This window comes from Rhinopithecus roxellana, chromosome 19 (genome assembly GCF_007565055.1).
Source record: "Rhinopithecus roxellana isolate Shanxi Qingling chromosome 19, ASM756505v1, whole genome shotgun sequence".
Classification (NCBI taxonomy): Eukaryota; Metazoa; Chordata; class Mammalia; order Primates; family Cercopithecidae; genus Rhinopithecus; species Rhinopithecus roxellana.
In genome coordinates, this window is record NC_044567.1 from 66,673,224 (window position 1) to 66,688,548 (window position 15,325).

Sequence of the window (15,325 nt, forward strand, 5' to 3'; positions counted from 1 at the left end):
TCCAGATGGGATGTTTTGTGTGCTCTCCCTTGACTGTCAGACTGAGGTAAGAGCAGTTCTCTCCCTTTCCTCTCGAGGAGGAGGTGTGAAGTCCTGGAGTATTGTTTGGGTCTAGGAATGGGCACAGAACCTGTGCTGACCAGTTTAGGGGCTTAACAGATGCCCGCCAACTGACCTCGTTGGCAGGGGGATTGGGTGGAGATGTTTTTAGCAGAGCTTCCATTATTGTAGACCTGTAGCCACGTGTCAGAAGGTGGGTGGCATATTGGGGACCTGGGGTTGTGTGAAGGAGGAGATCAGATTTCAGTGGCTTTGGGCAGAAAAGCAGGCTCTGGATTTAAGCGGGTGGTCACCTGTGAGACCAGTTCTACCTTGGGACTGTTATTTAACTGAATCAGTTATTTCCTTGAAATGTCACAGTAGTGGGTGGGCCAGTTTTAAGGCTCTGACAGATACCATGAAGCATGAAGCACATGGAAAATACAAGACCGCCAGGGTCTTTCTGAGTGCAGGGCTGGAATGGACAAGGGCTCCTTGTGGGGTCGGAGGGAGCCGGAGCCTGCCCGTGTTCCTTTTTTGACTTGTGACATTTTTCAAATGCATAATTAAAAGGACTTATGCTCTGCTGTCTCAGGACATCATGCTTTTTGGACTGAGAAATTCATAGTGGGATGGCTCTCAGGTAGTTGAGAGGAAAATGTTTCTGTCTGTTCAGACACAGAACCACACCTCTGCTTATCACCTCCCACCGCCCCAGGACACACACCTGCTGAACCAGTGTGGAACAGGAACTCCTCTCCTGGCTGGCCTCAAGGGCAGTTTGCCTGGCGGGTCATCCCTGCCCGTGCCTGTCACAGGCCCCTGGGCCATCCGTGTGGTTGCCTTTTTTTTTTTTCCGGTGGGGCGGGGTGGGGTGGGGGGTGCCTTTTGGTGACTGGAGGAGGAGCCACCCTCACCGGAGCAGGGTTGAAATCCTTCTAGGACGATTTTGAGTGTCTCTCACAGGGCTGAACACCCTCTCAAAGCCACCAATTATTTGGATTACTGCGTAGCCAGCATTTGTGCTAAGTACTTTTCAAACTTCACACTTAATCCTCATAGCGAGCCCATGCCAGGGGTGTTCGCTCTTCCTGGGGTGAAGAATTTGAGGCTTGGCAGGTGTCGCCCACCACAGGTTTACAGTACTAGTGGCAGAGAGAGTGGTGCTCCAGGGTGCCTTAGCCATGAGAGGGAGACAGCAAGGCTGAGGGGGGCATGGGGCTCCACACCTGGCCATGGGCACTGCCTGGAGCTAGCGGGGAGCGGAGGCCAAGGAGTTTCCTGTCTCCAGACAGGGTGGCACCCTGGAGTGAGGGGTGGGGGTGGCCACCAGGATGGGCCTGCTTCCAGATGGGTCTCAGGCTCTTTCCCCAGGGCCTGAGTGATGCCTCCAACAGTCTGAAAGTTTGCCCGGGCCCACACTGAGTCTGGTGACAAAATGGCTAGGCACAGTTCCAGTGGCCTTTACGCTGAAGAATTCAAAACATTCTCTCAGAAAATGAGGCCTTTTGTCATCAAACCCAAAGAAAATTAAGCAGATGGATGGCTAGAAAGAGTTCATCTCCAGGGGGAACCCTGAAATCCTTTATATTCATCCTGGTTTTCTAGGGAACCATCCCCTGCATAGATGCCCCAGGCATCTGGGGCTTTTCTGGCAGCCAAAGCTGCTTTCAGAAGGCCAGGGTTATTTTCCAGTTCTGGGGAAGTTCTAGTTCCATCTAAGTCAGAGCCCAGCCCCTTCCTTCTCCGCACCCTTCCCCACTCCAGCCATCTCTAAAAGCAAAGAAAAACTGGTTTTCCATTTTAAATTATTTTATTGTATATTTAAAAAACAACAGCAATAACTTTAAAGACCTCAAACACACACACACACAGTATAAACACCTGGGTAAGGTTTTGTTCGTGTCCATGTTGACACCGGAACTACCGTTAAAGTGCAAGTTTTGTTTTGTGTTCCTTTGTGCAGTTTCACTCACATGTAAACGAGTCACTTGGCTATGATTTGACCCACGTCCCCCTTAGTTTCGGGAGGGCAGAGGCTCTGCCGGCTGTCACGGCAACCCGGATTCACAGACAAGATAATGCCCCGTGGGTCCTGACCCGCAAGGGGGCAGGAAGGTTTCTTGAAGCCTAACAGAGGCTGGATAACTTCACATCCCCCCCACCCCGCGCTCACTCTTAGGTCTTTGAGAAGACAAATCCACCCTCAGCTGGGCCCTCGCCCCCCAAGTTGTGGGGGTGGCTGGCGCCAATGGGGGAACGGGGGTGGGGGAATAGTCCCAGTCTTGGCCAGTTCTCTTTCCTTCCGGAGCAGATGACCGACCCTTCTCGGTTCAGTGGCGCCTCCCCAGTGCTGGGGGTGAATCGCGGGGAGGGGAGACGCCAGTCCTCGCGCTCGCGGCCCGGGGCGCACGGGGCGTGCCGGGCCGCTGGATTTGACTTTTAAACAAAAAGGTCCTCCTTAGGTTGTGTCGCCGGCGCGGCGGGGCTCCTAGCTGATGATGCAGCGCTCCTTGTCCTTGGCCTGGCTGCCGGCGCTGGCCTTCTCGCGGATGTACATGAGATCGCTGTGCACGCTGGGCCGGCGCGCGAAGGGTGCCACGATGCCGAAGGCGTCGCCCGGGTCGCCGCCGCCGCTGCCGGCCCGCAGCAGCTTCTTGTTCCGCAGCGCCTTCTTGTGCAGCACGTCGCAGTACTGCACGGAGACCTTGCGGTGCAGGTCCGGGCTCATCTCGCTCGGCAGCTTGGCCATGGCGAAGAGCGCGCGGAACATCTGGTCCAGGCTGCTGTTCTTCTTGGCCGAGATCTCGAAGTAGGCGCAGCGCTGGGGGTCGTCGCCCACCAGCTGCTCGATCTCGCGCTGGTCCACCTCGCGATAGAAGTCCCGGTCACCCTTGTTGCCGCAGATGACCAGGGGCACGTCCACGTTCTCCTTGGTTTTGTTCTTGAGGCAAGACTTGGTGTCGAGGATCTGCTGCCTGAGCCGCTGCACCTCCTCAAAGGAGTCGCGGTTGTCCAGGCTGAACACCAGGATGAAAACGTCTCCTAGAGGGGTCACAGAGAGCAGAAAAGGAGGTGAGGGTGGCCGCCCAGGGGACAAGTCGGGCTGACTTTGAGGCCGCGCGGGGCGCGCTACTCGGCGCGTGGCAGCGGGACCGGCGCTCACAGGACGCCCTGGCCGAGGGTTGCCCGCCCTTCCCTCCCGTGCCTGTCCAGCCCCCGGCTCACCTGTGAGGATGGAGAGGCGCCGCATGGCGGGGAACGGGTGGTTGCCGGACGTGTCGAGGATGTCAAGCTGGTACACCTCACCGCGGATGGAGTAGAACTTGCGGTGGAAGTCCTCGATGGTTGGCGTGTAGGCGTCCTCGAAGCGGCCGGTGAGGAAGCGCGACACGATGGCCGTCTTGCCCACTTTGGACGAGCCGAGGATGACCATGCGATAGCAGTTCTTGGCCGGGATACTCAGCTCCGAGTCGCTCGGGCACATCTTCTTGATCATCGCGGCCAGTTTCATTGGGCAGAGGGGCCGCGAGGGCGGGCGCGGGGCCGAGAGAAGGACTGAGAGGCGCCGGGGGGCGCTGGGGTGGCGCACGGGTGAGCGGCCGGAGGGCTCTGCTCGGGCTGGGCGCGGCTCGGGCTTGGAGCTCCGGTTCCACTTGGGCTGGGCTTAGGCTAAGCTGGGATCGGCTCGGGCTCTCCCAAGCTCTGGGCAAAGGCAGCTTGCTCTGGCTTTGGCGCCCGCCCGCCGCCCTTATATACAGCCTGCGTCGCTGCCCCGCCCCGGCCCTCCCAGCTCCGTGCGTCACGTCCCGCGGGGCCCGCCTCCCCCGCACCCACTCCCAGCCCCGGCGACCTCGTCGCCCGCTGCCCGGCTTCTGCCCTCTGGGCGCGGGGGCTTGGGGGAAACAGTCCAGGGTCGGGCTGAGGCTGGAGGCGCTCGGACTCCTCCACTGCGGCTTGCTCGGCGGCCGCAGGGGCGTCGGGGTTCTGGTCCCGGCCGTGCCCCTGTCCCTCTGCGACTTCGGGCAAGGACCTCTCTTCCTGCATCTCCCGCGCACGTACACTTACTTTGTTTGGTACTGTTTCCCCAGAGAATAGTAATCTAGTAAGTCACCCAGTAAGCGCAGCAGCGTTTGCTGGGTGCTTGCGCGGACCGTATATTGCAGTCCTCAGAGCACAGCCCCAGCCCCAGCCCCCTCCGGCTCCAGTCCCCAGCCCAGCTCTTGTTCCCGGGAGGCGACCGCCGGGCGGACGTGGGGTTTCGGGGCCTCCGGCGCGGAGCTCGGCACCCCGCGCTCGGGCCGCTAGAGGGCAGCAGAGAGCCCGGCCGACGGCTCGGGGAGGCTGCAGGCGCGGCACGCAGAGCTGGAACAGAGGCTAGGCAGGCAGGTGGGGAGCGGGAGGAATGGGGCAGGGGCCTCAGGTAGCCAGGCTGGGGCCCAGCAGAAGCGGTCCCCAATCCCGCGCTCTGCTGCAGGCCTCAGCCTGCTCCTTTCTCCCAGCCAGACAGGCTCTGTGGCATGGAGGGCTCTGCAGCCAGCGGCCCACCCCCTCCATCATAGCATTTTGGGCCTTTACTGTGCGCCGCGTGGGCCGCCGTTTTCATTGTCTAGCTGAGAGAGCTGGAGCTCAAAGCCGCAGCGCGCCCAGAAAGGGCCCTGGGAGCACAGTACAACCTCTTGCCTTCTCCTGGGCCTCAGTTTTCTCTTCTGGAAGATAGTGATTCTGGTTCTGTGATTAAGGATGAAAACATGCAAATGCTTTAGGAGGGCGGGGCCTGGCAATAACAATAGCAACAGTAACAGTAGTATTGACCCGGCGGCCTGGTGGGAGTACTCTCAAGAGCACACCGGGTTGATCAGTAACCAGGAGTGGGGTCATGTTGTTGAACACTGGCAACAAGCTATCTGGAGCCAGCTCCTCAGCCCTGAGCTCTTGAGGAAGTCACTGCTCCAAGTCATGACAGACAAGCTCTGTGCTCAGTGTTTTGCTTTGGCCACGTCTGATTTAGGAGATACCTAGAGGGCCATTAGCTGGCACCACCGGCCCAGCTGTCAGGTGGGTGAGGGTTGCATGGGGGCACTCAGTCAAGGTACGGACCTGAACCACCTTCAGACTGAGCACCGCCTTCCCATGCCTCCCCAGCGGCACTGCATGGGCAGCCAGGCTCTAACTTGGGATGACTGATGGCCAGGGCTATAGTGAAGGTGGACCCCACACAGCCATTGCCTTCTGGGGCCCTAGTCCCAAGAAGGTCCATTTGATATGAGTGGAGGGCCTGAGGGTCAAGGATCACAGCCCAGCTCTCCCCTGGTCAGTGTCCAGGCTGGCCCCTTAAATCAGGAACATGACACTGGCAGGCACTGACCCAGCCTGGGTTATCAGAAATAGTGACTCCTGGTACCATCTGTGCATGGCTGTCTGCCCTACGGATGCTGAGTTGTGAAGACCCAGGCCCACCTGCCATTCCCGTTCTGAATGCCCCAGAGCGCCTACGCCTCCTGTCGAGGAGGTGGCCTCTGGGACTTTACTCTCAAGCAGCAAGCCGACTTCCTTGTTTCTACCCTCCTCTTTTCTTTTAAAAGGGCATCTCTTTCTTTTTATTACAAAAGTAATAAATGCTCATGGTTTTTTAAAAATCCAAACCATTTCAGAAAGGACCAGAATGAAAGGAGCGCTGGGACCAGGGCCTCTCTCGGCCACACCCAGGACAGCCTAGCCACCAATTCTGTGGGATGGCATCTCCTGATGTCCCCACATGGCCAGACTCCCAACTGCATGAAGGAAGCCTTACCCCGGCGCAGCCTCTGCCACCCAGCTCCTTGTACATGCAGGTGCCCTTTTTCCTTCTTCTGGGGTTTGCCTGTGTGACTTTATACAAGGTCCTGCCCTAGCCTAGAGTGACTGGGGAGGGCCGGGGGATGGAAGACAAGCAGGAACAACTCGCAACTCACAGAACCATCCGCCCCTTGGATCCCGGAACCCCACACAGAGGGAACATGTGTACTGGGCTTCTCAGCACTTGGGCCACCCGGGCCGTGCCAGCCCTCACAGCATTTGATGTCCAGGTCCATCACAGTCCCATGCTGTATGCAATAAATAATTCTGTTTTCTGTGTGTTTGGGGAATGAGATAACAAACGGCGTGTGTGTGGCTATGAGCCTGTCTGTAAATAGTATTTACCTGCAGTGCAGTGATTTTCCTGCTCAGAGGGGAGGGGAATTGTTTAAAATATTTGACTAAATGTCAGGGCTGGTCTAGGGGTGGGCAGCTGTACCCACCCCCCGCACCGGCCCCAGGCAGGAAATGCCAGCCACACAGCCTTGTCTGAGGGCAAAGAGCAATTAGAAGGTTCTTGAGAGCTGGGCCAGAGGAGAATGCTGGGCACCCCATCAGAGCTTTGCCTGTGGTGGCGTCCTGAGACAGAGTCCACACAAAGGCCGGAAGTGGGCACTTCAGGTGACAGGAATCCAGAGCACCCTCGGGCCCGGGCACTGCTGTGCTGGCCTGTGCGGCCAGAGCCCATCTCTACCAGCGTCTTGCACAGAGGAGGCCTTGAGGTGTGCTTCTCTCCTGTGTGACCCTGGTGCACGCCACCTCCTGAAGAGGGGGAAAGGGGCAAATAGCGCTGGCTTTGCATTCCCTCTGACAGGCTCCCCTCATCAAGCTGAGATCATAACCTTGGTAGATTCTTCATCAGTGATGAGCTCTGTTCCCAGTAGAGCAGACCCTCCCAAGAGAAGCCAGCTCAGCCCAAGGCTCCCGGCTCTGCCCCAGGAACCAAGGATCAGGATGCACGCAGCTTTGCTGCCTGGCTCAGGCCATCCATCAGCCTCAAAGGCTGTGTGTGCAGAGGTGTTGGCGGAGGGAGTGAGCACCTGTGCAAGCAGCAGCAGGACCGAAGCACTGGATATGGTCAGACCGGATGCCTCTCATGCCCCTCAAGCCCTGAGACTGATTCTGGATTCTAGAAAGCAAAGAGAAAACCTTGAGGAGCTCCATGGGCGACAAGGGAGGGAGGCACTGCCTCAGCACCTGCTTTATACACAAGGCAGGCATGACTTTCATGTCCATTTTACACATAAGGGGCTGCAGGGTCAGTGTGTACGGCGTCCCCAGGCCGTGCCTCTCCTCCCCTGCCATGGGCTCAAGTATTGCGAGTGGAATTTGAAGAAGTGAACCCCTCTCTCTGCCCCTCAACCCCAGTACAGCACGTTCCCACAGCCTGGCCCTTGCCAGCCTACAGGAGCCCCTCAGAGGCCGAAAGAAGGTGGAACATCAGGCTGGGCATGGTGGCTCATGCCTGTAATCCCGGCACATTGGGAGGCCAAGGTGGGCAGATCACATGAGGTCAGGAGTTCGAGACCAGCCTGACCAACCTGGTGAAACCCTGTCTCTACTAATAATACAAAAATTAGCCAGGCATGGTGGCGTGCACCAGCACTCTTGGCTACTCCGGAGGCTGAGGCAGGAGAATCACTTGAACCCAGGAGATGGAGGTTGCAGTGAGCCAAGATCGCACCACTGCACCCCAGCCTGGGTGACAGAGTGAGACTCCGTCTCAAAAAACAAATTTGAAAAAATTTTAAAAAATAAGGCGGAATGTCAGGCGTGTGGCCAGGTGGCAGAGGGGCATGCCCACACTTTCTGACAACCCTTGGATCACCCCACAAGAGTGACTCTGCCTCCAGGGGTGGCTGACCCTGCTGGCCCTGGTGACCTGGGGTTCAGAACAATATAATAGTCCAGGCCCAGCTTCCTGCGAACACACGGGTGCCCAGAGGCTCAACCCCTTGGCCTGCCCCTCGAGGGACCAGGTGCCCAGGGCTGGCACCCTTGGTAGCTCAGTCCTTCCGGGCTGCTGCTTTGGGGGCACTAGGACCTTGTTTTTACTTCAGGACCTTTGCATTGCCACTCCCAATGCCTGGAGGCCCTTCCTCCCTTCTGCTTCCTCTTGCAGTTGGGTCTTGGCTCAAATGCCACCTCCTCAGCGAGGCCCACTTGACCACTATGGCGAACACAGGTCACACTGCCTGTGTCCCTTTCAAAATTTCCCATGTGATGGTTGTCACTGATCGTCTTCTGGTTCATACTATTCACACTGCTCCATTTTCTCTTAAGTTTTTAGGATACTAGTTTGAATCATAGAATATTTTTTTTCTTTTTTCTTTTTTTTTTTGACGGAGTCTCACTCTGTCACCAGGCTGGAGTGCAGTGACGTGACCTCGGCTCACTGCAACCTCCTCCCAGGTTCAAGCGATTCTCCTGCCTCAGCCTCCCGAGTAGCTGGGACTATAGGCGCGTGCCACCACGCCCAGCTAGTTTTTTGTATTTTCAGTAGAGACGGGGTTTCCCCATGCTGACCAGAATGGTCTCAATCTCTTGACCTCGTGATCTGCCCGCCTCGGTCTCCCAAAGTGCTGGGATTACATGCGTGAGCCACCGCGCCCGGCTGAATAATACTGCTTTTCTAAGTTAGAAATGGTCACATGCAGTATTAGCAACTTTATATGGTCTAGCTTGATATGACTTGGCTATAGTAGTGTGCTCAGATGGAAAGGTTACAGCTTGAAGGTTCCCCTATGTGCACACCTGTGACAGCACCGCATCCGAGCACAGGGCACCTCCAGTTCTGAAAGGCTCCCTCGTGCCCTCACCTCGCTAAGCCCCTGCCTGGCTGAGCCCCTGAGGTGGCTCACGCCTGTAATCCCATCACTTTGGGAGGCCAAGGCGGTCAGATCACCTGAGGTCAGGAGTTCGAGAGCTGTTCCTGACCAGCATGGTAAAATCCCATCTCTACTAAAAATACAAAAAATTAGCCGGGCGTGGTGGCGGACACCTGTTAATCCCAGTTACTCAAGAGCCTGAGGCAAAAGAGTCGCTTGAACCTGGGAGGTGGAGGTTGCAGTGAGCCGAGATTGTGCCACTGCACTCCAGCCTGGGCAACAAGAGCGAAATGCCACCTCAAATATAAATGAATAAAAATAAAAAGTTATCAAGGTGGGCATGTAAGAAGATGCAGGTGCTGTGAAAAACAGGCTAGAAGTTCCTCAATGTGTTCAACATGCGAGTTACCATGTGACCTAACAATTCCACACCGAGGAATTTGCCCAAAGCAATGAAAATGTGTCTACACAAAAACTGTCCACAAGTGTTTACAGCCACATTCTTCACAACAGCCCGAAGGTGGGGGCAACCCAAGTGTCCCTTGCCTAATGGATAAACACAGTGTGTCCATCCACACAGTGGAACATTGTTCAGCCGTAAAAATGAACAGTGCTGAGGCATGGCACTACGCAGCTGAACCTCAAAAACACAGTGCCGAGTGAGAGAAGCCGCACACCAATGGACAAATACCGTGATTCCTTCATAGGAAGTGTCTGGGAGAGGCAAATCCATAGAGACAGAGCGACTTGGTGGTGACTAATGCTGGAGAGGAGTCGGGGGTGACAGCTCAGGGGTACAGGGGTCTCTCTGGGGAGTGATGAAAATGTGTTAATGATTGTGGTGATGCCTGCACAAGTCTGTGGATAAACAAAAACTCAGACTTGTATGTATGGCTTGTCAATTATATCTCAGTAAAGATGTTAAAATTATAATAGAAATGAAAACATGAAGCTGGCCAGGTGGCAGAACTGTGCACACCAGGTTGAGAATTGTGGATCTCGCCCCCTGATGAACAGGTACTGGTTCCAGCCCAACCCTCTCCAGGCACCCGGCAGCCACCTGCCTGTTGCAGAGGGACTCAGGATCTCTCCCAGCTCGCCTGGATCCGCCCACCATGGGGGCTACACCCCTTTGTTCCCTCATTCATCCCCAAATCCTGGACATTCTCCCCCTTACACATCTCTCACGTCCTCTCTTCCCACCTCACACCTCTGTCCAGGGCCCAGCACCATCACCACTGCCCAGAACAACTCTGTACGTGCCTCCCCACCGTGGGGGCCTCCTCACAGTAGGAGACCCTGTTTCCACCCTGCAGCCAGGGGGAACCTCTCACTTTTCTGCAATACTCCATTTGTTTCTTGGAAACTGAGCCCCTCACCAGGCCTGCCTGTTGCAAGGGAGACTCGGGGGCCCTGGACCCTCTCCTGGGTCGGCCCACTGCAGCCACAGCGTATGCTGTTCCCTCGGGTGGGAAGGCTCCTCGCCCACCCCACTGCCTCACCTCCTGACACCTGCCCATGCCCAGATCTGACTTCAAAACTCACCTCACCAGCGAGAATGATTCCGCGGAACCTGAGGACACAGATCGATTACGGCAGCGATGAGATGAAAACGTTCCGCCTTGTCCCCATCCTGCAGTGGCTTGTCCCAAGGCGTGGCATGCCCCTGAGGGCAGGGCATGAAAACCATGCTCATAGCCAAGTGAGTCCCCTGCCCGTGTCCTAGAAGGACTAACTCAATATTGTTGGATGGACGGACGGACGGACGGACGGATGGATGAGTGTAAGGGGAGGGGTGTCCAGGTGGAGGGAATGGCAAGGGTAGACGCAGGGATAAGCGGAGGTGATCTGAGACCTGAAGACATTGCAGGAGCCCAGATGGAGGGAAGGAGGCCACGGTGGGACAGGCTTTGGGGAGAGAATAAGTCCTGGGCCCCAGGGGTAATGGGCCAAGACTTACTTCCGAGGACAACAGAGGGTTGAGGGGGTGTCCTGACCACATTTACATTTGGCAGGGGGTGGTGGTGTGAGGGTGAAGCTCAGGAGTGAGTGGGGAGTGGGCGGGACGTGGGATCCCTGAGGGGAGGGGCCCACCAGGCTGAGCCAGGCCAGTTGCCAGGGAACCAGGCTTCCTCCGGCTGCACACACAGCTGGGTGCTGAATAAGTGGTACCTAAAAATAAAGCCCCCAGCAGGGGCTGGGACTGACGGGGAGTGGAGGTGGGGAGCAGGGAACTGCCCAGGAACATGAACAGTGCTCAGCTGAGCCTTTCTGGCACCTCCCGTCCGTGGCCCAGATCCCAGGCTGAGCATCCTGGCTGGGAAGACGGGGAAGGAGGCCCAGAGAGAGAAGGAACCGGCACAGTTGAGGGATGGAGGGGCTCTGTGGTCCAGACCCTGAGGGCCACCTGCCTGGGCTGCGGGGCCCGGTCAACTGGGCACCTGGGATTGTGAAGACACAGGTGAGGGTCAGCCTTGCCCAGCAGCCCTGGCACCATCATCCTCTGTACCTCCACATGCAGAGTGGGAAGTTGGGGAATCTGCCTAGGGCCAGGGGCGAGGCGGCTGGGGCTGGGGCAAGAGGAGTTCAGGGCTGGCAGCCCTGCCTTCACCGTGTGCCCTGGGGGCCAAGAGGCCATGTGATGAAAGGGTCAGGTTCACTCCTCACAAGCTCTGTGGCTTCTGACAGCTCTGGCCTGGGGACTCCTGTGCTGGGGGGTGAGTCTCCTTGCACCCACCTCCAGCCCTCCCAGGAGAGGGCCAGGCTTGCCTAGAGGGCTCAGGAATGCAGCCCGGGAGCCCATCTTGGCGGTGTGAGCAGGAAGATCCTGGACTGAGGACGCTTTGTAAATGTCCATTCAGGCCATGGCTTTGCAGCCCTGAGTGAAAGTAATGTCAAGGGAAAGCCCGCCCTCGGTCACTGTCCCTGAGCTTGATTGAGGACCCCTGGAGCTGGAAGAGGGCAGTGATCAGCCTGAGGTCACAGGTGGAAGAGGAGAGGAGCTGGAACAAGTGGAGGCCTCTCCCTGCAGAACCCTGATCCCCACACGGCCTCTGGGAGCCCCTGACTGGCCTTCGGGGCTCACAGACCCTGAGGGATAATGTTGACCAAAGCTGAAGGACTGAGGGCCTCTGGCACCCCCAGGAGAATCACCCCAAAGCCCACCAAGCTTAGAAGTCCCCGACCTGCCCCAGTCAGGGGGCCTGGTGTCCTGGGGACTGAGGGGTGACCTTGCCACCAGCAGCAGAACTGGAATGAAAACAGGAAGTGGCGGCATGGGTGCCAGGAGAAGGGAGGAAGGGTGTCCTCTCTGCCCACCTCGGGAGCCCCAGTGGCAATGCCTGAGCCTACACTCCTGGTCACTGTGTCCGGCTTCCCCCAGATGAGGCTTACCCTTGCAGGGCCCACTTCCCCCCTGTACAGACACATAGGGCGCCCAGCGTGTGTCCAGATGCTGGTCAGCACAAGGCCATTCATTTAGGAATGACAGTGTCATCTGCCCAGCTAGACTGGGGTGGCCAAGGACAACGTGACCACACCTCTCCACCCTCACGCTGACAGACACGGGGCTGGATCCTCCAAGGGAAGAGGCAGCAGAGGGGCTGTCTTGGGTGTGCTGGGGGGGGCGTGGGAGCAGGTGACACAAGACACCAAATCTCCTGGGGGTGAAACCATGGCCATGGCCAGGTGAGCCCCTGATGCCTCTTAAGTACCTCCTTTGGAGGCCTGGAGACAGGTGTCCACCTCCCAGCTCTGAGATTTCAGAGAGAGAAAGGCTGGGGCCAGCCTGGCCCGGGAGCTATTGGACCTGATGCTCATGCCCCAGGCCTGCTCCTTCTCCACGCAAACAGACAGAGGCTGGAGTAGATGCTGGGGTCAAGGTGCCTTTATTGGTGAATGGGAATGTGTGGGTTGGAGCTCAGTGGCCCCATGTCGGCATGTCCAGGGTCCCCAAGGCAGCAGGTTCCAAGGCACTGGAGCAGCCCATGCCGGGGGCGAGCCCTGAGCAGCAGGCACCATTCTCGCCCTGCGCAGGGCCTGGCACTTGGGGCAGGCCAGGAGGCCGGCCAGGCCTTCAGCAAAGCTGTTGCAGCTCAATCAGCTCCTCTTGTGGGGCCCGGAGGCTTTCTGCCGGTAGATCTCAGCGGTGAAGGGCCTGCCGGGCAGCGGGGGGAGGCTTCAGTCAGCAGGTCCTGGGAGTGACCCACTGCCCACACCAGAGCCCTGCCTCCACCAGCTTGAGAGTGTCCCAATGGGACCAGGATCCCCTTCATCCCCCAGAGCCGCTGGGGTGGCACTGACTTGGAGCCTTCAGAGAGCAGGAGGGAGGGGAGAGGGGCCAGGTGCCTGCTGGGTCCTGCAGGCCGCATGGTAAGCTGCTGTGGCCGCTCTGACCTGGGAGCCCTGGAGTGGGCCTGGCTGATGGCAGCCTGTCCTGAGCCTGCCCTGGCCATAAGGAAAGGTTCTAGAAGGAGAGACAGGGCCAGCCGGGCAGCCACGCCCCCACCCGCCGCAGCCCCTACTCACTCTTCATACAGGAGGGCCACCATGTAGGTGAGGGCCACCAGCACTGTCAGGAGCAGGCCCGTGGGGCTGGCGTGCCTGCAGGGAGAGAGGCAGGTTAGGCCTGGCTGGAGCCAGGGTCTCTCAGGGCCACTGCCCTCTTGCCCTGGCTGGCCCTTCCTGCTGTGACCCGGGTCTTCCGGCCGACGCTGGGGCCACTTGGGCCGACCAAGTCCAGGCAGCACTGCCCCTTCCTGAGTGGGGTCCCCATGTTCTCAGTTCTGATCCATTTATCATCATTGTCTGCCTGTCCGTCCTGGCTGAGTTGCCTCAGGGTGGGGCCTGCTCACTCTTTCCGGGTCTCCAGCCCCCAGCCCAGAGCTGGAGACGCAGCCCCAGGCAGAAGAGTCCCAGTGGCTAGGGCTGTTTGTCCCGCACAGGAGGAGGTTCTGGGGCAAAGTGCTCCACTGTCCCCCAGAAACCATGCTCTGAGGAACAAAGGCTGTTTTCTAGAAATGGGTCCAGGGTTCCCCAAAGCCAGTTTGGTCCACTCTGAGCCCCCAGCCCCCAGCCACAGGTGCAGCCCCATAGCCATGCCCTGGGAGGATCTGGCTGTGGGGAAGGGGGCTTAGGAGCTGCTGCCCCACCCAGCCCTCAACACCGAGCCCAGCTTGGGCTCTCCCAGGTGGTAGGACAGCAGCCCTACGCCCAGGAACCCCCTGCTCGCCCCGGCCCAGAGGATGGGAGGCCCAAGGCAAAGTGTGCAGCAGGCCCAAGGCTGGATGGAGCATCGCCAGGGACTCTGTGCTGGTGACCAGCTCCTGACCCCGCCACACCAGTGAGCAGCGGCAGCTCGTCAGTGACGGCACCGAGGAGCCCGGGCGCAGCTGCCTCAGGTTTCCAGAAATAGCTGCCGTCAAGCTGTCCCCCAATCTATTTCTATAGTTACCTCTGATCCCACAGCTCCCACAGGCACTGGGCTGCTGCCGGGGAGGAGGGAGGGAGGGAGGGAGAAAGAGAGGGAAAGAGGGAGGAAAGGACTTGCCTGGCAGGCACAGAGGGCGCATGGGCAGGCCTGGGCCAGGGGCTGCACCCTCCTTGGCTGCCTCTGTGCCAAGTTGCCCCCTCCCCAGCCAAACCATCACAAGAACCCCAGGTAGGGCTGGATCAAAGTGAGGGCTGGAGGGCACCTGTGGCCCCTATGGGGACCCTCTGCCCTGCCCACTGCCTTCCACCCCTGGACCGCACACTGGTCTGCCTGTCTGGGAGCTGCAGGGGGCAGGGCAGATGTAAGGACAGCAAAGATCCAAGCCCAGGTTCCAGCCCCAGGGTTGGCATCCAGCAGCGACCCCATTGTGGGCACTGAGGGGGACAGGAGCCCCCGCTTGCACAACATGAAGCAGGAGGCCCACCTGTCCCTCACAGTCAGGCCCCCACCTCTGCCATCTGTCCTCTGGCATCGGGCTCACTGCCACATGGCCTGCCGGGGTCCTACATGCCAGGGAGCTCAGACACCTGGAAGGCCCATCTCTGGGGCCCTGGCAGGTGAGAGACAGATGGGCTGTGGGAGGCCTGCGGGGGTCCCTGCTGTGTCAGCGTCTGACCAGGTAATGGCTCATCTCTAATGAGCTCCTGGACCATTGATGCCATCTCCCAGCACACCGCGTGGCTGATGTCCTCTGGAGGCGGCTTGTGTGTCCTGAGCCCCAGGGTGACTCTCACTCCAGGGCACAAGGCACTGCTGGGGACACTAAGCCACTGAGGAGGCACCAAAGGTTGGGGGGGTCAGGGAGGGATTCTTGCAGGAGGGGACACCTCACGTTGGGTTTGGAAGGACTGACAAGGGGCAGAAATGGGAGGGTTCTAGGCGAGGGAACAGCGTGTAAGTGCATACGTGCATGTGTGTGTCCACACAGAGGAGACAGGGGGCCAGGTGTGTTGGGAACCCTAAGCCTGCAGGGACGACCTGGGTGGGGGCGATTGTTTGAGTCTGGGCTCACCCTGTGGCCCCAGTGGGGGTGCGCCATGGGCCGGTGAGCCTGGGGGCACGTAGTCTGGGCCTCAGGAATGCACTGCCCGAGTCCGGGCAGGGGGCCCAGGCTAGAAGGCAGGTGGGA

At 58.7% G+C, this 15,325-nt stretch overlaps 2 protein-coding genes across 7 annotated transcripts in view; both read right to left on the reverse strand.

Moving 5' to 3' along the window:
* Positions 1 to 1,833: 1,833 nt before the first annotated feature.
* Positions 1,834 to 3,927, reverse strand: RASD1 (ras related dexamethasone induced 1). 2 transcript variants are annotated; one of them, XM_010368868.2, is made up of 2 exons: positions 3,268 to 3,927; positions 1,834 to 3,084 (listed from the first exon to the last, which is right to left on the reverse strand). In XM_010368868.2, exons 1-2 carry the CDS (start codon positions 3,551 to 3,553, stop codon positions 2,531 to 2,533), a joined length of 840 nt encoding a protein of 279 aa, XP_010367170.1. In that variant the 5' UTR covers positions 3,554 to 3,927; the 3' UTR covers positions 1,834 to 2,530. The 2 variants fall into 2 exon arrangements, with proteins under 2 accessions (XP_010367170.1, XP_010367172.1); XM_010368870.2 differs by having other exon boundaries at positions 2,928 to 3,010.
* Positions 3,928 to 12,576: 8,649 nt separating this feature from the next.
* PEMT (phosphatidylethanolamine N-methyltransferase) overlaps positions 12,577 to 15,325 on the reverse strand; it is an 87,157-nt gene continuing 84,408 nt past the window's right edge. For 4 of the 5 annotated variants that reach the window (XM_010368871.2, XM_010368874.2, XM_010368873.2 and 1 more), the window contains exons 6-7: positions 13,233 to 13,307; positions 12,577 to 12,861 (exon numbers count right to left, since the gene is read on the reverse strand). In XM_010368871.2, coding sequence (XP_010367173.1) covers positions 12,804 to 12,861; positions 13,233 to 13,307 — 133 coding nt within the window. In that variant the 3' untranslated portion in view covers positions 12,577 to 12,803. Of the gene's footprint in view, positions 12,862 to 13,232; positions 13,308 to 14,157; positions 14,189 to 15,325 lie in introns of those variants that run through there. The other variant, XM_010368875.2, reaches the window with a different exon arrangement.